At 42.1% G+C, this 20,737-nt stretch overlaps 4 protein-coding genes across 8 annotated transcripts in view; 3 read left to right on the top strand and 1 right to left on the bottom strand.

Moving 5' to 3' along the window:
• The window catches only part of znf385c (zinc finger protein 385C), an 89,574-nt gene extending 87,386 nt beyond the window's left edge, over positions 1-2,188 (top strand). For all 3 annotated transcript variants that reach the window (XM_068336852.1, XM_068336851.1, XM_068336853.1), the window contains one exon: positions 1,252-2,188. In XM_068336852.1, the coding sequence (XP_068192953.1) occupies positions 1,252-1,482 (231 nt within the window). In that variant the 3' untranslated portion in view covers positions 1,483-2,188. The remainder of the gene's footprint in view (positions 1-1,251) is intronic.
• A 5,894-nt stretch (positions 2,189-8,082) lies between these two features.
• Positions 8,083-11,347, bottom strand: nkiras2 (NFKB inhibitor interacting Ras-like 2). 3 transcript variants are annotated; one of them, XM_068336761.1, is made up of 4 exons: positions 11,296-11,347; positions 10,734-10,861; positions 9,654-9,895; positions 8,083-9,565 (listed from the first exon to the last, which is right to left on the bottom strand). In XM_068336761.1, the coding sequence occupies exons 2-4, from the start codon at positions 10,825-10,827 to the stop codon at positions 9,323-9,325; spliced, it is 579 nt and encodes a 192-aa protein (XP_068192862.1). In that variant the 5' UTR covers positions 10,828-10,861; positions 11,296-11,347; the 3' UTR covers positions 8,083-9,322. The 3 variants fall into 3 exon arrangements, with proteins under 3 accessions (XP_068192862.1, XP_068192863.1, XP_068192864.1); XM_068336762.1 differs by having other exon boundaries at positions 11,309-11,339; XM_068336763.1 differs by having other exon boundaries at positions 11,245-11,304.
• Positions 11,348-11,365: 18 nt separating this feature from the next.
• Positions 11,366-17,295, top strand: dnajc7 (DnaJ (Hsp40) homolog, subfamily C, member 7). The gene is made up of 14 exons (XM_068336760.1): positions 11,366-11,450; positions 12,209-12,297; positions 12,429-12,553; positions 13,387-13,500; positions 13,804-13,878; positions 13,964-14,082; positions 14,229-14,382; positions 14,526-14,690; positions 14,905-14,996; positions 15,146-15,219; positions 15,337-15,483; positions 15,600-15,752; positions 15,865-15,927; positions 16,011-17,295. Exons 1-14 carry the CDS (start codon positions 11,386-11,388, stop codon positions 16,046-16,048), a joined length of 1,473 nt encoding a protein of 490 aa, XP_068192861.1. The 5' UTR covers positions 11,366-11,385; the 3' UTR covers positions 16,049-17,295.
• A 118-nt stretch (positions 17,296-17,413) lies between these two features.
• On the top strand, positions 17,414-20,620 carry odad4 (outer dynein arm docking complex subunit 4). The gene is made up of 11 exons (XM_068336759.1): positions 17,414-17,690; positions 17,782-17,913; positions 18,177-18,330; positions 18,418-18,479; positions 18,657-18,807; positions 18,891-19,115; positions 19,196-19,403; positions 19,487-19,573; positions 19,739-19,935; positions 20,059-20,159; positions 20,249-20,620. The coding sequence occupies exons 1-11, from the start codon at positions 17,565-17,567 to the stop codon at positions 20,273-20,275; spliced, it is 1,470 nt and encodes a 489-aa protein (XP_068192860.1). The 5' UTR covers positions 17,414-17,564; the 3' UTR covers positions 20,276-20,620.
• Positions 20,621-20,737: the final 117 nt, after the last annotated feature.

Raw genomic sequence — 20,737 nt, 5'->3', positions numbered from 1 at the left:
AGGTGAAAGCGTTCATGTGAACGTTTCGGCTGTACGTTCTGCCTGGTTTTGCTCCGCGGGTCATTTGCTTAATCTGCTACCGGGGAGCGCTAGCTCGTGTGATTTTTAACAATCAGCAATCCTGAAGAATAGATTTCCGTCGCGACGAGCGAGCTTAGCGCAGCTGTTCTGTGAGAACGAGCTAACATCTTGTTTTAATCCCGCTTTCAAAACCGACGACAGACGGCGCTGAGACGCCGTTTTTGATGCCTCGGCGAGATACGATCGCCATTCGACGCAGATGTTTCAGGCTTTCAAAAAATCCTCCTTTGCCTCATGTAGGATGAATTTCGTCCATTCTGTGTTTGTGATCAGACACAACACACCATCAGAACCCAGGTGTATGCTATATATGCATATATACAGTATTTTCCGCACATAAAAGCCTTAATTTTCTCAAAAACCGACAGTGCGCCTTATAATCCAGCGCACCTTATAATACAGGCAAACCTCGTTTTCCGACCACAATTCGTTCTGGAAGGCTGTTCGAATAGCGATTTGTTCGAATTCCAAAAACATTTTCCCCATTACAAATAATGTAAATGGTTTTTAATCCGTTCCGAGACGCTAGAAAAATACCTTTTTTTCAACATAATGTTATTTCATGAAGTCATTTATAAATCAAATTGCATAGTAATGAAACGTATCAAAGAAATATAAATACGAGAAAGAAGGGGGAAAAAAAACATGGACGTAATCAGGTTAGCCTAAGGTACGAGTTACCGTCGTCTTTTGGACAGAAGTTTACGGTATCTTAACTCGTACCAGAGGCAATGGAACGCATATTAAGTGAAAAATTGTTGAATGCAGTAAACTAAAATAAAAAGCACATTACCGTCACGTTTTTTCTCTACTTGTCTTGACTTTTCTTGCCTTTTCTCGTGCTTAGCGGTGAGAAAAATGCATTTTCTTCACGTTCGACTTTCAAATTTTGTTCGGCTTCTAAGTTAAAAAAAATTCCAATTTTTTTTTGGTCGAATTCCAATTTGTTCGATGTCTAAAGCGTTCGAGAACCAAGGTTTGCTTGTATATGGAAAAAGTTTTGAAATGGGCCGTTCATTGAAGGTGCGCCTTATAGTGTGGAAAACACTGTAATGTATTTACAGTATAATACATGCAGATGCCCAGGACGGCTGCTTTTACCCTGGCTGTGTTCTTCTCTCGTTGATTCTGCCCCCCCACCACCCCACCCCCTCCTGCTTTCTTCTCCAGACCAAACTGGCCTTGCAGAAGCAGCTGACCAAGAGCTTGACCACCGGCTTCCTGCCCAGCCCCCTCACCCCACCGACTCTGTGCACGGTGGCGGCCAACCCGCTGGCGCTGCGCCACCCGATGGGCGCCACCACCTTCATCCAGACACCTTTCCTGGGCCCCGCACTGTTCCGGCCCGCCCCGGGGCCTCTGCGGGCCACACACACTCCCATCATCTTCTCTCCCTACTAAAAAAAAAAAAAAAAGATGTGACCTACTTCCTGTTTGACCTCCACCCCCGTCCCGTACCGAACCACAGGCCCTCCTCTCGGCGTGACAAGAGGTCACGCCTAAACTATGCAGACCACCTAAGTTAGGATGGAAAGAGTGCACAAGCCCTGACTAGGCCGCCAGGCCCGAGAGCTGTTCCTATCATACAGGCCAAGATCCCCCATCATGCCTTGTTTCTGCTCCTCTTATTATGACCTACGGAGGAGGTCAGGCCTCCAGACAGTGACTGGTGCGCTGAGGCCGCGTTTATAGCCATTTCATGGGTCAGTGTGGTTTGGATTATGGATATTATGGTGTAATTTATTAGAGAACAATTATAGACATGTCTAGATGTATGTTTAGTGTGGTTGCCACAAATAAGGTCCCTTTACTTGATGCTCTTTTAAGAAGGTTTTTAACTTTCTGGTTGGAAGGGGGTTTCCTGGAAAGTTTTGGGAGGACGACGGTTCTTTAGAGCAGCTGAATCTGAAGCAATCGGAGCAGACGGAGTTTTTTTTTTTTTTTTTTTTGACTAGGATGCGTCAGGATCATCTGAGGTCAGCTTCAGTTTTGGATCTGGCAAACAATTCTGCACAAATATCCCTCATCGGAGGACCTATATGAGTAACTATACATACTGTACGTCCACGTGTTACAGTCCTTTCAGCGCAGACGTCTCCAAAGCAGTTCCAGCCCGTCTCTGATATAATTACTACATTTCTCTCCCCCCCCCCCTTTTTTTGAGTCACAGCCCCCCCCCCCCAGGTTCCTCCTCCTCTTCCTCTTCCACATCCCCAGCATTAAGCACTCATTAAGGTCCCAGAAAGGTCAGCTTGTCAACTTGGCTTTATTTCAATTTTTGCAAATCTGTCTTTGGATTTTGTTGGTGTAGTTGTTTTTGTGTGTTTGTGTGTGTGTGTGTGTGTGTGTGTGTGTGTGTGTGTGTGTGTGTAGGGGTGGGGGGATGGGGGTGTTTGTTTTTTGCTCCAACGCATCATTCACACTTGTGCACGTCTGCTCTTTCCTGCCCCCCCCCTTCTTCTCTTTTTGCATTCCCGCCATCTCATCTTCATCCTCTTAGACGTGATCTCAGCACGAGATTGTGATGATGATGATGACGAGGAGCACGGAGCCCCCCCCCCCCCCCGCCACCAATCACACCCCCCCACCCCCACCAACACACACACACATGCTCACACATCATAACACAATGGAAACTTGAAGCCTTGCTGGGGTGCAGTGAGACGTTTTGGGATGGCGGTGGGTGGCCGGTACTTGATGGGCACCCTGCTACAGCATCTGGCGCACAGCGTGGGAGGGAACAAAGCACAGTGCCATGGCAACCACATTAAAAAGCACCTTAAAACTGATTTACTTACAAAAAGCAATGATAATTGTGTTGATATTCTTTTTTTTTTTTGAATTCCTTTTTTTTGTTGCTCTAGTTGTATGTTTTGGGGGTTGTTTTTTTTTACTTTCCCATGTCGATTTCAGTGAGAGCTTTTTCTTGGAAGAAGAAGAAGAAAAAAACAAAAAATAATCAGGTGAGATAAATCGCGTTTACATCTGTAACCATGACGACGACGAGGTCTCACATTTTAAAAGCAATACATTGAGTATGTTTCTGTTTATGACGTGTTATCGATGTGTCAATGGCTTTATCTTATCTATAATGTACACACGTGTGATGATGTGTTATGTGCTCAGCCAAGGGCCGACTCTTTGGGTTGTCAGCGGGGTCCTTTGAATCAGTTTGGGGAGGATGGGGGGCAGTCGTCCTTGACGTTCCTAGTCAGCCTCCACATGTTGTGACTCCCGGGGAGGGGGGGCTGCTGAGCCATTTCCATTTATAAACGCTCTTGATCTGCAGACTGTAGGGGGGGGGGTGTAAGGGTGGGTGGTGAATGGGTGAGGGAGGGGGGGGGCATCTTGGGTCCGCATGACATCGCTGTTTGGCTTCTAAGTGGAGCAGGAGGACTATTTCATGGCTTCCACTGAGCAAAACAACGTGATGTAAGAGACGGGTGTTGGGGAGAAGTGTCACATCCGCGGCGTCGACTGTCACATCGCTGTTCGTGCAACCCCTCCCCTGACCCCCCCTTTTTTTTTCCCTTCCTCCCTCCCCCCCTCTACATACCACACACACTCCTACAGCCAGGGAAATCACAACCCTTCCTCTGCCCAAAAAAAAAAAAAAAATTTGATGTTTTTTATTCGCATGGTGTCTAAGGAATCGGAGTGTGTGCATCGTTTTATGCCTGCAGCACTCGTCCTGAATCACGTCCTCTGAAATTACAGTCATGGAACAAACCCTATGCATTTTTATTATTTTTTTAAATTTATTGTACAATATGTGTAGTTGTGTGTGATGCAGCAGTGCCACCTGTCGTGACAACCCTGTAATTGCCATCCGGTGCTGGTCCGACAAAAAAAGCAAACAAACAAAAACCTTCATTCTCATATCTGTTGAAGGACCCATAAATCCTTCTGGACGCCCCCCTCCCTCCCTCCCTTCCACACCCCCACCAGTCGCACTACTCAGTAAAACCAGCCAGCCTTTAAATCTCTTTGTCTTTACGGCTCAGTGGGAACGCTGATCTTTAAAAAAATAAATAAATAAAAAAAAGTTTATTAAAGAAATCTAGAGGAGGCAAATTATATGTAGAAATCCTAGAGTACCTATAGAGATCTTATCAGAGTATCTGTATCATAATGAACTATCATATAGAGGAGAGTAGGTGACGTTATTGTAAGGCTCTGTGCTGAACGCAGGGACGAAATGCTTTTCCTTTTGTTTATTTACGTGTTATTTTTTTAAAAAGTACAAGAGAAAATATTTAAAACAAACGTTTTTTGAGTGTTTTTTTTCCCCTCCTTGTTAACAGTGACTGAATTAATAATAAAAATCTAAGGCCTTTTTTTTTTTTTTTTTTTTTTTTTTTTTTTTTTTTTAAATTAAAGCCAGTATCCTAAAGTCACATTAGACAGGCCTTCTCAGGGGTGAAAGGTTGAGCAAATGCTAACCCATTCAGGGTAAATCTCTCCATAGCTCTTGAGAGCGGGAAACACTGTACCAGAGGAGGGATCCACATAAAGGAAAGACTTACAGTGCTGTACCATAGAAAGGACAAGTGATGGATTTTGGAAAATAAAGCTTTTAGAACTTGTGGAAAAAAGAAAAAAAAAACACCAGTGATGTTTATGTGTGTGGATTCCTTGAGTCAAGGGAGTAGGAAAAACAGATCGCTTGTCAGATTGATATTTCAGCAGGAATAATATGTGTGTGGGTGTGATGTCACTGATATTTACAAAAGATTGCGCAATTGCTGAATTATGTTTGGATTGCAGTTTAAGAAATGCCTATTTTGTGAAAGAAAGAAAAAATTAATTTTAAAGTTCTCTGCAAAGAAATAGCCAGATGGATGGAAAAGACGCACACACACACACACACACGGGGTTTGCAGGTGAGGACCGGCAGCATCTGTTCATGTGGCAAACACACACACACACACACACACACACACACACACACACACACACACATTTTCCAGCCTTTTTCAGGCTGTGACAGCGCGACTGGTGTTCATCCAAGATATGACAGCGAGAGCAAATGGAAGCGGGTTAAATCTACTTTACCGGAGTTCCGCTGCGCACAGAGAGGCGGACGCGCAGGAACCACCGCACCTCAGTGGATGATGCGGGCTTTGGAGGCAGGCTAATGTCCTTTATCTATTGATGGCTCTGCACAGATGACTGCTGGGATCGGATCCAGCTGCCGCAGAGAGATTTAGGCGCAAAATGGTTCAGTCAACATCCGCTGTGCGTTTGCCAACATTTCTGTCATCCCTAAAACCAACAGACCCTGATTCACCATATAAATGTGTTTTAATGCCCACAGTTTTATTCTACTCGGAGTTGACCCCCCCCCTCTTAGGATGGTTTATTGATCTCGTCCTCTTCAGAGGTGACCCCCCCAGGCCCAGCCTGTTTTTGAACTGGAGATAGGAGCAAACATCAAATCTCCCATCTCCTGTGGTGCCAATCAAAGCGATGCCATTCGATCCGCGGCCTGATGATGGCGGGACATGATGACCTTGTCGATCATCCGCAGTATTGATCAGTGTTTTATCTGACAATCAGGAAGTGGAGGCCGCTCCTTTGGTTTTCTCTTTTCTATCTCTACGCATCGATTCTTTTATTATCAGTGCATTTAAATATTTTTTCCCGTTGCTTATTGGAAGTTTATTGCTTATATTACAGAAAATTGCTGCTACTTTATTTTAATGATCCATAACCACCACATTCATACACTTCATCATTTATAAATTGCATTTTTCCTCTGCAGTCATGACAGGTTGTGGCTTGTTTTGGGGATAATTTATTGCATAAATACAAATTTTTTTATTGCAACCGTTTAGTTTAATTACCCAAAATATGAATTTTAAGCCTTTAATATTGTTTATGCTTCCCTTTTATTTTGTGGTAATTTGTTTTGATCTTCCACTTTAATTTTAGTTCGATTTTCCACTGATCGTAAATAATCTTTTTATTGACTGAAGGGACGTGATGCGTCACCACATCACGTAAAAGCTTCCAGACTCTATCATAAGTATATTTATACGGTGAGCGCACATTATGGGCAATAACAGATCAATTTTTTGCGCCTTTACGATCGTTTGATCCCGGATTAAGTCACCCTGCGCTCTCAGGACGAACGATGTGACTCACAGGTCGAGGGAAACCGTCATGACGACTGAACCTTTGACTCGACTGGATGCTGGAGCGCAGTTGATATATTTAATCCGGGGGGGGGGGGCGGTTTGAAAACGCGGATTATAAAGAAACGTACCGCCGCGCAGGTAACGCGTTCGTTCCTGCGTGGGGAAAACCCAAAGGGGGGGGTGGGGTTAGATGTTCTAATCTCCTCTAGGGGAGCAGAAAGAGAGTATTACTGGTAACAAGACGAGGGCATCACCTTGTTACCTTGGTAACCGGAGGAACAAGTGGGGTCATAAATCACTCAGACAAGAGTCAAATCGACCCCTCGCCCCGACATGGGTCAACACCGACATGAACCCATTACAGAGTTCGACTTTGACGGCTCGGTGGTCCGTTCCTCCCCCACAGACGCGGTGCGTTCTGACGCGGCTCCAGACGCGCAAACCGGAGCGCGCCGAGAGAAATAACAGCAGCGCTGCGCCGCTCATTATAAAAAAAAAGAACATGATCGAAATGAGATGGAGTGTTAGAGAACCCTGCGGGGAAACTAAAGAGAGTCTAATGTCATTTCATAAATGTTCCACTTGAGGCTTTTCTCATTATCTCGCATTAACCTCCGCAGTCAACACAAATGGAACCAGCGGATAGTTTCCCTTCCTGACCCGGTTCCGTTTTCCCCATCAAAACTTCCCAAAGTGATTTAACGGGGAAGCCATCAAACTAATTTTGATGGACACCGAGTGTCAAATTAATCTGGGATTTTCATTTTCGTTTTCAGATCAATAGTAATTAAACTATGCTCTCACTCCCTTCGCTCCATATTGGAATGTTCTGCTGGATGATATTTATTTCCTTGACAGATGACAGCTCTCTGCCGCTGCCTGATCTCAGTTTTCATTACGGTGGATTTTTAATCTTGTGTTGATCAATCTGTGTCACTGATTTACTTCTAATCTCATTTAACAGACTATTCTTCCAGTGAGATGACAAGTTTACAACTTTGGTTAACCTGATCTGGGTTCAGTATCATTAAAAAAAAACACATCCCTCATTAAGAAACCAGTGTGTTTAGTGTAATTTTATGTACATCGCGTTTTTATGTATGCTTTTAAATTATATTTAATGTTCTTTAGTATCCAAATGCAGTCTGAATAGACAATAAAAACACTTTTTTCTGGTGCTGCATGAAGGGAAACATAAGCAACACATTTTTATGACAGATTGTTGTAACCAAGGATGAGTCACAGAATCAGTTCAGAGACATGGGCTGTTTCACAAAGCAGATTTAACAAAGCCTGAGTTACACCTGTTGCCATGAGTAACCCCTGTCCACCAGATAAAATCCCTCACACTCTCCTATGACATATACTATGATGTATAGTAAAATATATTAGAGTGGATTAAAGGACAGAGTGATTTTTAACAAGTCTTTACGCTTTCTAACACGTTAGTCTGTTGCTCAGGTGAGACCATACATCTGTGAGTCATGTGACAGGGGGCGGAGTCAGAGGAAACCCTGGGTTTCTGGAAGAAAACCTGCTCCAGACCAGGTTAGCTCCAGAGAGTCTGTTACTATGGAAACAAACGCAGAGGTTCAGTTTACCTCGCTTCATGAAATGGGTCAGGTTTACTCCTCTGACTCTGGGTTAAGTTACCTCTCTTTGTGAAACCAGAAACCCTAGGTTTTCCATGATTTCAGGCTTAACAAGCTTGCAGGGTTTCCACTAAACGTGCTCTGTGAAACAGACCCAAGTTTTACTGAATTGTTGACTGGTGGCTGTTGACCAAACTGAAGAGTTTGAGACGCCTGAGAGACATCTACTGGCCATGAAACCTAACTCCAGCATGAAGTGATTTCAGATCAGTGATTACAGTTTATTTTTTATTAGTTGATAGATTAAGTTTTCCTCACACATTTCAGTCACAAGACAGTTCAAATCCCTCTTCATCAGGTCATGGCATGAAAAATGTCAAATAGCCAACAGTTTCTATTGTCTTTAAAAAAAGGTATGCTTTATGTACGGCCTCCTTCAAGTAAATCATGTTTCCACCCACCTAGGTTTGCGTAGTTTGTCAAGATTAGACAGAAGGTTGATGAAATTTGTTGGAAACATGAGGTGACCTCATTACATTTCGGTGCAGATCCAGGAAATAAAATCTGTCTGGATCTGCAGGTTTAAACATGTTTTCGTCAGGTGGTCTGATTAAGAGTCTGATTTTAGGTCAGGGGTCTGCTGGGCCCTGGTGGTGGTACGTGCCCCACCGGGTTTCATTCAATTTACTTTTACGTGGGGCTGGAAATTCTGATGAGACATGGAAAAAGCTAGACTTTTAAAACGTGCAAAAATATGTGAAGTCCAATTTTATGCATCGTTGTGCGGAAAAACTCATGGAAAGTTTATGGCACGGATATTGTCAGACTGTTTCAACCAAAGTTTCCCTTTACAGTCAAACAAATGTCAAATTCTAGCAGCTTCAGAGTAACGGATGACACCACGAGCCGGCAGAAACAAGATTTCTAAAACCTGTAGAGAAGGCAACCTACGGTGAGGAATATAATTTACTGTATACTAACAAAGAATATCAGCAAAGCACATTTATCCTGTAACAGATTCCCAGGTTTACAATCAGCACAGAAACTTTACACAGTCAGTAATCTTATCAGTAAAATTCCTTTCACCTTCCACAAAGTGAGATTCGTCATTTGTGTGATGCAGTCATGATGTAACGTGAGGCAGAAGCTAAAAAAAAAAAAAAGCTTCATTACATGATCCAGATGTGAGTGAACAGCGGTAATAGTCAACATCCAATCTAATAAGGGAACAATAAACCTGCTTTTATATACTACCACCTGACATTCTTCACTTTTTAATGATATGGTAACAAAAATCAGTTAATAAGTACTTTATAAAAACTTCAAACATAGATGTCACACCAACACCAACGGTACTCTGTGCATAAATATCGATGCAATAATCAGCCTTTTGACCTCACTCAGTTTCTCTGAACCAGCTGTCACTACCTCAATCCTACATAATATCATGATTGTTCCTCAGGTTCTCTTCTTTTTTCCTGTTTGAAAATTATATCAGTGTTCCATCACTCAGCTGTCCGCAGATCCACTTCCCTTATTCTTGTTGCGACTAAGAGGGAACGTGGACTTGCTCTGTGGTTGAGTCATTTTGCTGGCCAGGTAGACGAAGGGTTCAATCAGTGTGCGTCGATCCACCACCGACACCTCCCACAGACGGACCTTCTCGTTCTTGGCCCAGTTCTGAGCGACGTTAGAGTCCACTCTCCTCTCCTCCTGCTTGTCCAGTTTGTTACCGAGAACGACGATGGTCACCTGCGAATGAGGATGAGGATCATCTGGTTAGTATAAGGAGATTCTCAAAAATAGGTCACAGGAGCAGGTAGCTGGAATCAGTCCACACCTCCTTCTTGTCTCGGTGACGGTCGATGTCCTTCTTGAGGGCCTCCATCCTCTTAAAGGACTCTTTACTGTCAACGCTGTAGACGAGAACAAAGCCATCTGCGAAAGTGTAATAATGCCGAGGGAACTCCATCCCATCTCGGAGTCCGCGGGTGTCATAGAAACGGACCTGCTCTCGTGTGCCGCGGTCAGTTTCTATAGAGCCTATGTAGATGTCCTCCAGAGTCTCCATGGGTTCCGAACCTGCCAGTGGACAAACAAAAACAGACACACACGGTCATCTTTTACATTTCCTTGGCTGAAATATACATTATAGTTTGAATAACAGGGTGTCTTAGCTTGTTTAAAAGTCTTTGTTGTTGTTATATACTGGCAAAATGATAGTCAACATGCAATCCCAACTTGATCTACACAAGACTGCACACACGCTGTGGGTATTTGTCTCACATAATTCTCAAATTGGTTCCAGAGTAACTGGACAAAACTCAGAAGGAACATAAATTTGCAATGCTAATGAAAAGACGATAAAATCCTGGATCCACTTCAAAATTTGTTCTTGTTTGATATGAGGCTCATCTTTCCACCAACTTGCATGTAAATCGGTTCAGTAGTTTTGGGTTGGATGTCAGAAAACACACTCGTGATGCTGAAGACCTTTTGAATAAAAATCTTGGATTCAACTTTTAGTGATGAAATCTGAATTTATATTTTTTTAATATCCTGAAAACCAAATCTACGTAAAAACCTTCTCAGGTGAGGTGATGAATCTGCTTGGCAGACCAGAGTCTATGAATGAATGGAATGGTGCTTTGTGATAAAGTTGCCTATGCACTGTTATTTACTGTAATAAAATGACACACCTGGTTTATTCAAGTGTTATAACCAAGTAATTATTTAATGCAGGTGTTAAGATCACGTTAAATCACGCAACACATTTTAAACACATTTTAAAATATGCAACGCCAGTAATGACACAGAAATATAAATGGCCCAAAAACTTGACAATCAACACTTGCAAGCATGGTGAACCTACAGAACTCCAAATATTGACATCAGCATGATGATAAGTGACGAGAAGTACCTGCAACATGATTAGCATACAGCAGCTGCTCCAGTACAGCTGTTTTACCGACTGCAGCCTGGCCACAAACAACCACTTTACAGCTTTTGCCCATGACTCTCCCTCTCGGATCAAAAAAGTATAGTTTCCTGAGAAGTCGCACAAACAGAAAACCTTGTGAATAAATCAAATTATGACACTTCATTAGCTTATGTATTCAGTGCATGGGACACCATTAGCTTACAGCTAAGCTAACTTTATAACGTAGTATCGCTGTTAAAAGGTTATTAACACAGAATCAATAAACAGCGACACAGCTGAAACAACACATTTGCATTGTTAACCTGTTAAAGATTAGCTGAGATAGCATGCAAAGAATCTACGGCATATGAAATGCAATGTAAAATTCAGCTAAGATGTAGCCTAGCATAGGTATTTGACAGCGAAGCGGGATATCACGTGATGTCAAATAGCTAACGTTATTTAAAACAAAACAACACAGTTTTCATCAATATAAGCTATTATTGTCTACCTGCGGGGATATAAGTGTTAGAAGTATGAATAGTTTTAAATTGGAACAAACCCGCTCTGCTAACCCGGAGACACCACTTCCTGTTTACAGCCTACGTAACTACTGCAGCCTTTGGCCACGCCCCTCTCCCCTGACGGCAAAATGGCGACGGAGAACTGCGATATGGACCCTGACACGGACATGCTAAGTGACGAAGAATTAGAAAGGTATCGAAATTGACGCTTTTTCTGTCAGTAGCTGGAATACAGCTGTAAAGATTTTTCATAATGGCTCGCTTGTTAAAAGGCCGCTGCCATGTTTATTAGCTCTTCGGGTAGTGACAGCTAAGTATAGCACGCTACTGCTAACTGTTTAGCTAACGTGAAGCGCTGCCCCGCGTCGTTTTTAGCTGTTGTCCTCAACTTGCGGGTGTTTGAGGGGTTTCTTTGAGACACACTCTTATATATATAGATGTCTACTTTTATTATTTGAATGTAAAATGTTATTAGGGATCTTTGTTTTGTTTTTTTTAACTCTGTACAGCTATTCAAAGTATGACGCTAAGTGGTGAACTAGCTAGCTTTTGTTAATGACAGCTATCACACGCTGGGGTCGTGGTGTAAAAAGGAAAGGCTTCCAAAAAAAGTCATGTCAGTCACACACAGCATGGTGTCATATGTTCCTGGCTCGGCCCCCGTTGCCCCAAACCGAATAGCTGCGTGTTTGATTGGTGTAGACACTTCTGCCCTGCTGGTTTGGCTTTGTCTATGTATAGCAAACTTAGGTCAGCAGGTTCTCTTCTGCACAATGACATTAACATCTATGGAAATGATCTCTTAATACAGTTTATGAACGTGTCATTGGGCTTAAACAATGTAAATGAATTAATTTGTAATATCCAGTCACCCAGATCACCATCATGTTCATGTACAGTCTTGCCTCTCCAATCCTTTAACAGTTTTTTTTCTGTCTTATTGTAATACAGGGAAGCGGAGGGCTTCAAAGAGCAAGGCAATGCCTTTTACATCAAGAAGGATTATGCCGAAGCATTCAATTATTACACCAAGGCCATAGGTAATAATATCCTCCACCATCCTGCTTGTCTGCATGTCATCTCATTCGGATGAATGAGAGCGTGCTTGGATTGAAGTTTGAATATACTGTAGTGTGTTCTTGATAAAGTGTCAGTCTTTTGTCTTTTACAGACATGTGTCCAAAGAATGCAAGTTACTATGGAAACCGTGCAGCTACTTTAATGATGCTGTATAGGTACAGAGAGGCATTAGAAGATTCCCAGCAAGCTGTTCGACTAGATAACTCATTCATTAAGGCAAGTAGTGGGAAGTGAGTCTTTGCATTTTATTGACTCTGCTTTTATAATGTTTAGTATTTTCATTTATGAGTCAAAAATTAACATGGAATGTAGTTTGAGACATAATTTTTTACTTTTAATTAGTTATAACATGTATAAAAAAAATCTTAAACTGAATAACTTAGTTATGTAAAGCTAACTAACCAACCCTGTTAAGGAGGTTTGGGGCATAGTGACAGAAACCCTGAAACAAATCTTGGGACTTGACATTTTCAAAGTTGCGGCTTAGGACTTTGCAGTGTTGTGTAACTTTCAGCTCGTTGGAACAAATTGTTTTATGTTTGTATTTCTGCTTTTTGAGCCATGGTGCTTCTTAAAACCCGAGCGATAGCAGATTTATTTCATCGTTGCAGATTTACTGGCATTATAATTTAGCGGGCTGATTCTCACTGGCTGATTCTGATACGATAATGGATAATTTCACGCTTTACGTATTTTAAAAAGTAGTTAATAACTTGCATTTTATTCCCACTTGAAAAAATTAGAGGTGAATATGTAAAAATATGGCTAATAGAACATTTTGTAGCCCTAATACAATTCGCTGCTGTAAAACTGGTCGTCCTTTTCTGTCTTTTGACAGTTGTCACAGCAAATCTGCGAGAAAAATTCATGTTGTCTGGAGCTGAAACTGTAAAGATAACACCCACCCCAGTGATAACGTTGTTAACTCTAAAGCTCGTCATGGTTTAGGTTTTAGCAGGCCTGGTTTTAGGGCCCGGTTACTTCTGGAATAGTGAGAACTAATGAATGCATTAGTTTCCATTGGTGAACTGTAAGCGTTGTACCCACAGGGCCATTTGAGAGAGGGTAAGTGTCACCTGTCGCTTGGCAATGCGATGGCTGCCAGCCGCTGCTTCCAGAGAGTTTTGGAGCTGGAGTCAGACAACAGCCAGGCCCAGCAGGAGGTGAGTCATTTGAAGTCTGACAGAGAATGACCTTAGAACTTTAACATCAGATAAGCTTTGACCAAATCAGTGTAAATGAAGTGACTAAGTCTGATGCTTAGTGCTTTAAGAGGAGATCAGCTGTTGATCCTTAATGAAAAAGCCACAAGAGAAGTTTTAGGCTATCCACATGAGCACTGCTGTTTGGATTGACCTAGTTTTACACGAGCTGAGAGAGCCACAGAAGATCACGGTCAGCGCTAGCTGGAAGGAATAAGTCAACTCCAGTTCGTTGTCCCTGAATAACACAAATTCCTTTGTCAGCTGAAGAATTCAGAATCCATCCTTGAATACGAGAAAATGGCAGAGATCGGGTTTGAGAAGCGAGACTTCAGGATGGTGAGACGCTCATCGTCGTGTTACTTAATTTTGTCATTTGTGTGGTATGTCGGCGTGAAGCAACAATGACTGCGTTTGCTTCTAGGTGGTTTTCTGCATGGATCGCGCCTTGGAGTCTGCCCCGGCCTGTCACCGCTTCAAAATACTGAAGGCAGAGTGCTTAGCCCTGCTGGGACGCTACCCCGAGGCTCAGTCAGTGGCCAGGTAGGACGAGTGTTTGACAGGGGGTGAAATGTGCAGTAACGCTTCAGGGAAGCTCCCATAATGGCAGAGCAAGTTTATAAATATGTAGAAAGTGACGACAGAATGTTCTTTAATTAAACTTATCATGAATATCTGTTCCTTCTTAGTGATATCCTGCGACTGGACTCGACCAACGCCGACGCGCTTTATGTCCGGGGTGTGTGTCTGTATTACGAGGACTGCATCGACAAAGCTGTCCAGTTCTTCGTCCAGGCCCTGCGCATGGCTCCCGATCACGACAAGGCTCGGCTCGCGTGCAGAGTGAGTCGTGAAGCAGACCGTAACATTCATGACTAATTCAGAGCTTTTTCCTCTCAAATGTAGAAAGAACCATATTTGTAATGTTTCCTCCTACATACTAATTAGAATTACTGTTTGAGGTTTGTGTCTTATTGTCTTCCCAGAATGCCAAAGCACTAAAAGCCAAGAAGGAGGACGGGAACAAGGCGTTCAAGGAGGGAAATTTTGAGGCGGCCTATGAACTCTACTCTGAGGCGCTAACAATAGACCCTAACAACATCAAGACGAACGCCAAGCTGTACTGTAACAGGGCCACTGTCGGCTCTAAGGTGAGGTGTCTTCAGTCATGAACTCTAAATTGAGTCTGAGCATCCTTCTTGCTTTATTTTAGTTATTATTATTAGTTTATCTCAAGTTCTCATGTCCTTTTGATAACAAGCTTGTAGTAAAGACAGAATTTTCTGTCTCATCAAGAGAACTAGGTCGGTAGTCGTCTCCATCTATCTGAGGTCACACTTTTTTTTTCTTATTCTTCTTTGAAAGCTGAAGAAACTAGAACAGGCAATTGAAGACTGCACAAAGGCAATTAAGCTGGATGAGACCTACATCAAGGCCTATTTACGGAGAGCACAGTGGTATGAATGACTTCTAATTGCCCTTTGTTCCAGAAAATGTGGGCCACTTGTAAATTAACAATGTGATAAATATCAGAAGCCATTATAGCTTTTATGATTGCGTGTTGTGTTTGTTCTTTGAATGTGAATTTGTGATTATTCTGCTGCAGCTACATGGACACAGAGCAGTACGAGGAGGCGGTGCGAGACTACGAGAAGGTTTACCAGACAGAGAAGACAAAAGGTCAGAATCAAACCCGTCTGTTGTTCCTGAGCTGTCAAAGCATTCCGTACTTGGTTATTTCTTATTTTGCCCATCACTATTTTTTTAAACTTGTCTTTTTTTTTTTTTTACATGTAGAACATAAACACTTCCTGAAAGTCGCTCAGCTGGAGTTGAAGAAAAGCAAACGGAAAGATTACTACAAAGTTCTTGGGGTGGATAAGAACGCCACGGAAGATGAGATCAAGAAAGCTTACCGCAAAAGGGCTCTTTTACATCACCCAGGTTTGTATATATTTTAGATTTTTATAGCAGGGGTACAGTTGGTCGCAGGTTTCCTTCAGCCCGAGTGACCTTTGTGGGTTTTTTTGTGGCGTGTCGCCCGCTTTTCTCCTCTTCAGACCGTCACAGCGGAGCGAGCCCGGAGCTGCAGAAAGAGGAGGAGAAGAAGTTCAAGGAGGTGGGAGAGGCTTTCAGCGTGCTTTCAGATCCCAAGAAGAAGTCTCGCTACGACAGCGGCCAGGATCTGGAGGACGACGGCATGAACATGGGAGGTGAGCGCCTCTGGGTCTGGACGGGGATCGGAGCCTCGAGCCTCAGTGTCAAACAGCCATCGTGTTTCTGCTTAGAAGTTCTTTGCTGATCTTGTTTTTAATTCTCCCTCAGATTTTGATGCCAACAACATTTTCAAGGCGTTCTTCGGAGGCCCTGGGGGTTTTAGTTTTGAAGGTAATTTATCTTTCCCCCAATGTTACAACATTCACGCTTTGATAACATGTCAGTTATTGACTTGCTTTTTTTGTTTTTTTCAGCATCTGGACCAGGAAACTTCTTCTTCCAGTTTGGTTAACTGGAGGATTCATCAACCTAAACAGTTACTACATCAGGACTTTCCGATAACTTCAACCCCCCCAGGCCCACCATCCATGTTTAATGACTGATTGCAAGTCAGTTTCTTGTCTATGCCGCTGACTGATTGAATGCAACCCGATAGAAACATGCATCAAATGATTTAAAGCCTGTGTAGCGAGGACACCGAGAAGGCTCAGGCCGAGTTTGAAGTGTCACCAGTCTGGGATTTGGTTTCTTCCTTACTGAGTAAAAGAAGGGCAAAATCAAATCCTAATTGAAGGAAGGAATTCGATGGAACTTTAAAGCCCGCAACGATTAGCAACCATGGTCCAAGTAGTCTCTCAGTTTCTGAGATAAGAGAGATTGTGCAGCTATTATATCAGCACTTTTAGGGGTCATCGAAGGAAGTGACATCGTGGTCAAACTCTTGAGCTTTGCACACACTATAATCCGGCTCCTCTCAGACAAATACTGAGCAGGTATTCTCTGCATGAAATTTAATAGCTTGCTCTCTGATTTTCAGAAGGCAAACACAGAGCAAGCGGGACCTTTCTCCCCTTTTTGAACAATCTGTCTTGACTGACAGTCGGCTGCTACAAATTGAACACACTCGAGCGTTTGTTTTTTTAAAATTCCCTACAGCTGGAGCCTAGACCTACACACAGGACAGCTGAAGCACACTCGAAAGATTGACAGTAGAGACAGCTGTTCTGGTTTTGTTGCCAGCGTGCCACCCCCACCCCTCCCACCCCCGCCTCCCCCATGTCAGCACAGGTTTTATGTTTAATGTCGCCATTCACAGATTGCTGCATTGTACATTTTACTGGAATGTAAAGTGTTGTGATGATAGTTCATATTTTTTCATTTTATAATTTTGATATGTATATTTATTGTACATTTAACTGCCTGACAAAAACCATCCGCGTGAGGTGAGCACACTTTTCTTTTAACCAGGAAGACATTTGCTTGTAAAGGAAATGCTGTAATTTTTACACAGTGCAACAGGTAGGAATAGAACGTGTTTGCTAATGTCGAAAGAAAGAGGCGTTGTGTGTTGATGGGAAAATGATAATGTTGAATAATGTTCCTGAAGGTGCTTTTCTGGGTGCACTTGATGAAGACCAGAAGAGTTTTCTCATCCTCATTTTCATTTTTTATTTTTTTTTCATTATTTCTGTGAAACAAACCTCTCTTTAGCCTTGAATTCTACCAGCCGTGTCAATAAAGTTGGACTCCTCTAGGGTTTCCCTTCATTGTTTTTTTTCCCATGAATGAGAATACAGTATTAAGTTTTCTAATTATCTTTTTTTAAATTTACACACCGTGTATGTATTGCACAGAAAAAGCAGCATGATCGGTATGAGAGTTGATTACACAAGAAGACCAGCAGATGGCGCTTTTCCCCAGTTATGTTTGTTAGTGGGGTTGCTAGGATACGGGTAACCAGACAGTGACCCATTTAGATATTTCTGGTTTGAACTGTCTGATTATTTTAACATCAATTTAAAGTTGAGATGTCAGAAACTGACGGGGATCACGACCGCAAAAATTCCAAAGGCGTCTTCTCCACTCTAGTGGCCAACGGGGATTGGCTGTACCTGAAAGGAGAGCACAAAAAGGCCATAGAGAACTATTCATCGGTGAGTAGTGAGCTAATGATAGTTAGCTGGAGGGTGATTCTGCTCTGCTGTGCGAATGTAAGACACTAGGAATGATTCATGCTTCGTTTAGGCCCTGACTTTGAAGCCTGGTGACAGAACCTGCTTCGTGGGCCGATCCAAATGTTACCTGAAGATGGGTCAGGCTGGGGACGCTCTGGAAGATGCTGAAGCTTCACTCAAGGAAGACACCACATTTTTTGAGGTCAAGAAGTTCTAGAAATGTTGAAGCCTTTAATTTCAGGATAAAAAAAACACTTTATCTGTAATCTTAATATGAAAAAAAATACTGAATTTGTTATTTTATGGTTCTGTAAAAACAAACCTGCGTGACTCCTTATTATTTGTAAAATGTGTATAAATAAATTCTGTCTCATCTATTTTAAATGTCAACTTTCACTCAAAATGTAAATTTGGGAGAAATTCTGAAACCCTACACTGAATATTGATTTTATTGTGATCATTCAGGGTTTGTACCAGAAGGCAGAGGCGCTGTACCACATGGGAGAATTTGAATTTGCTCTGGTCTTTTACCACAGAGGACAAAAACTACGCCCACAAGTGCAGGAGTTCAGACTGGGTATCCAGAAAGCACAGGAGGCCATAGAAAGCTCTGTTGGAAGTGAGACATTCAAAACTGTTTTGGGGATTTAACTGACATGTAGGAAGTTTCCTCCTAACAAAAATCTTATTTTCTTGCCCCTTTTAGGGCCTTCCTCTGTCAAACTGAAGATTAAGGGCGACTTGTCGTTTCTCCAGAAAGACGAGGAGGTGGGTCCTTGTTGGTTCTCATCATGAACCTCCAAATTAAATGAATTACTAACTCATAGATCTACTGCAAGAATGTTTGCTCTCAGTGTGGGTTTACATTTCTAACTAGTGGCTGAAAGTAAAATTTTCCCTTGTTTGTATGTGAATATCGACGCTCGCGTCGTCCTGAATGAACAGAGGGCTCAGCCGATTACCGCTATTCAGCATTTGACGAAGGAGAAACAACAGCAGCCCCAGAAGATTCCTAAGAAGAAGATGACAACCAAACAACTGCTGGGGGAGTTTTACAGTGACAAGAAATACTTAGAGAACCTGCTCAAAGATGAAAGTATGATGTAATTTCACTCAGGCCAACATTATTTAACTGATTACTGAGACACTCGTGTGAAGCTGTCAAACAATGATCTGCAGATTTGGTCAAAGGTAAGACGAAGGGTGGAGAACCGCTGAGGGACGTTATTCATGGATGCCTCACATACCTCGACACTTGCATGGAGCTGTGGAGCCAGGAGAAACCCATCGGTTCACAGGAACACCAAAGCAAGCTCAAGCAGAAGAAATGCAGGAAGGCCCATCGTAACGTGACCTGTGACCCAACGCAGTTTCTGCTGAGGAGTCTGGACGACATTGATGCAGGTGAGGAAGGTGTCTGGCTGGAGTCGTTGCTTCTTGCTTGTCTGTTTGAGCCTTAGATCGTTGCACTTTTGCTGTTCTAGAGTTGACAGCTGGTAACGCTGAAGAGAGTCTGAAGAAGGCGGAAGATGTCATGAAGATGGTGCAGGGATGGTCAGAGAAGGAAGTGCCTAACAAAAAAGAGGTTTTAGGCAGCCTGCATAGCTGTATGGGAAACGCTTTGATCGAAATAGGAGACATGGAACAAGCCTTATACCATCACCAGAAAGACCTGGAGTTGGCTAAACAATGGTGAGAATTTAATGAAGTCAGATTGCAGCAGTCATACATTTATAAAACAATGGATTAAGTGTTCAGTAATGTGTCGTTAACAGCAAAGACCCAGATAAAATGTCCAGAGCTCTGGACAACATTGGACGTGTCTATGCTCAACTCGGTCAGTTCTCTCAGGCCATTGAATTGTAAGTACAAAATCAAAAATCAATACCCCATATAATATATGATATAATATATAATGTTGTTTTATAAATTAACTTCAAAATTAAGACACAACCTTGTGATGAATCTTGTTTCACTTTGTGTCTGTGGAAGATGAGTCTAGAGATCAGTTATTAACTTTCTTCCAGCTGGGAGAAGAAGATTCCGTTGGTCCGTGGCGGTCTGGAGAAGACGTGGTTGTTTCATGAGATCGGTTGGTGTTTTCTGGAGCTCGGTCGCCCAGAAGAAGCACGAGGCTACGGCGTCCGTTCGGTCGCTGCAGCCGATGACATTGGAGATGAAAAATGGAAAATAAATGCTCATGTTTTGGTTGCACAAGCAGAGTGTAATTATTTTTTGTTTATTAATTTTGCATTTAATATTTCAGAATGTTTTCTAAAATGTCTTAATTTTGATATTCTAAATTGTTTGCTTTATATTTTACTTTTTACTTTTGTCTTAATTTCAGTGAAACTTGGAAATGTTGAATCCTGCGTGTCCCATTTTGAGAAAGCCCTGTCCTGTGCCAGACTGCAGGAAGATGAGGATGCAATGAAAGCCATTCAAAAGGTTCCCTCTTCATTATCATGTGCTTCAACTTGCTTTTAAGGTCCATTTAAAACCATTTTTAATCTTGACATTTGTCACTCTGTTTCTAGGCTCTTGATGAGGCAAAGCAGCAGTGAAGACGTCTAATCAAAGTCTGATGATTCAGACTGATATTTGGGCAATAGCTCTGAATTAATACAACAAAACATGTCATCTTAATCAACTGAGGAGCTGAAATACTTTTTAAAGAATTGCAAAAACCATCATATTTTTTAGTTGGCAGTAAAAATAAATAATGTTTAAAGTTTGTTTGTATGTTTGTTGTCTTTGTGAGTGATTGTGGTTGATGTCAGCCTTAGGTGTGTGTGTCTTGACACAGGTTGTTTTTTTTTTTAAATTTTCATATTAACTGAAATTTAACATGAATTCAAAAGTGACAAATGATGATGACACAGATGCATATGTATTTATGATTGTCCACAGGCAAATTAACACTAACAAGACAAATTGTGTTAACGAAAATAAATTCTGTATAACAAGGCAAGAGTACTTATTGTCATTAATTCGATAATGAATTATTTTTAATTATTATGATGTAA

The sequence above is a fragment of the Antennarius striatus genome, chromosome 16 (genome assembly GCF_040054535.1).
Source record: "Antennarius striatus isolate MH-2024 chromosome 16, ASM4005453v1, whole genome shotgun sequence".
NCBI lineage: Eukaryota > Metazoa > Chordata > Actinopteri > Lophiiformes > Antennariidae > Antennarius > Antennarius striatus.
This window is presented reverse-complemented; position numbering and strand designations above follow the sequence as displayed.

Coding starts and splice junctions, on each gene's coding strand:
- nkiras2 (XM_068336761.1), bottom strand. CDS start 10,827: ATGGGCAAAAGCTGTAAAGTGGTTGTTTGTGGCCAGGCTGCAGTCGGT. Junction 9,896..10,733: donor GTATGCTAATCATGTTGCAG/GTACTTCTCGTC, acceptor GTCCACTGGCAG/GTTCGGAACCCATGGAGACT. Junction 9,566..9,653: donor GTCACCGAGACAAGAAGGAG/GTGTGGACTGAT, acceptor CCTCATTCGCAG/GTGACCATCGTCGTTCTCGG.
- dnajc7 (XM_068336760.1), top strand. CDS start 11,386: ATGGCGACGGAGAACTGCGATATGGACCCTGACACGGACATGCTAAGT. Junction 12,554..13,386: donor TAGATAACTCATTCATTAAG/GCAAGTAGTGGG, acceptor TTGTACCCACAG/GGCCATTTGAGAGAGGGTAA. Junction 14,083..14,228: donor GAGGCTCAGTCAGTGGCCAG/GTAGGACGAGTG, acceptor GTTCCTTCTTAG/TGATATCCTGCGACTGGACT.
- odad4 (XM_068336759.1), top strand. CDS start 17,565: ATGTCAGAAACTGACGGGGATCACGACCGCAAAAATTCCAAAGGCGTC. Junction 17,691..17,781: donor CCATAGAGAACTATTCATCG/GTGAGTAGTGAG, acceptor TGCTTCGTTTAG/GCCCTGACTTTGAAGCCTGG. Junction 19,936..20,058: donor TTTGGTTGCACAAGCAGAGT/GTAATTATTTTT, acceptor TCTTAATTTCAG/TGAAACTTGGAAATGTTGAA.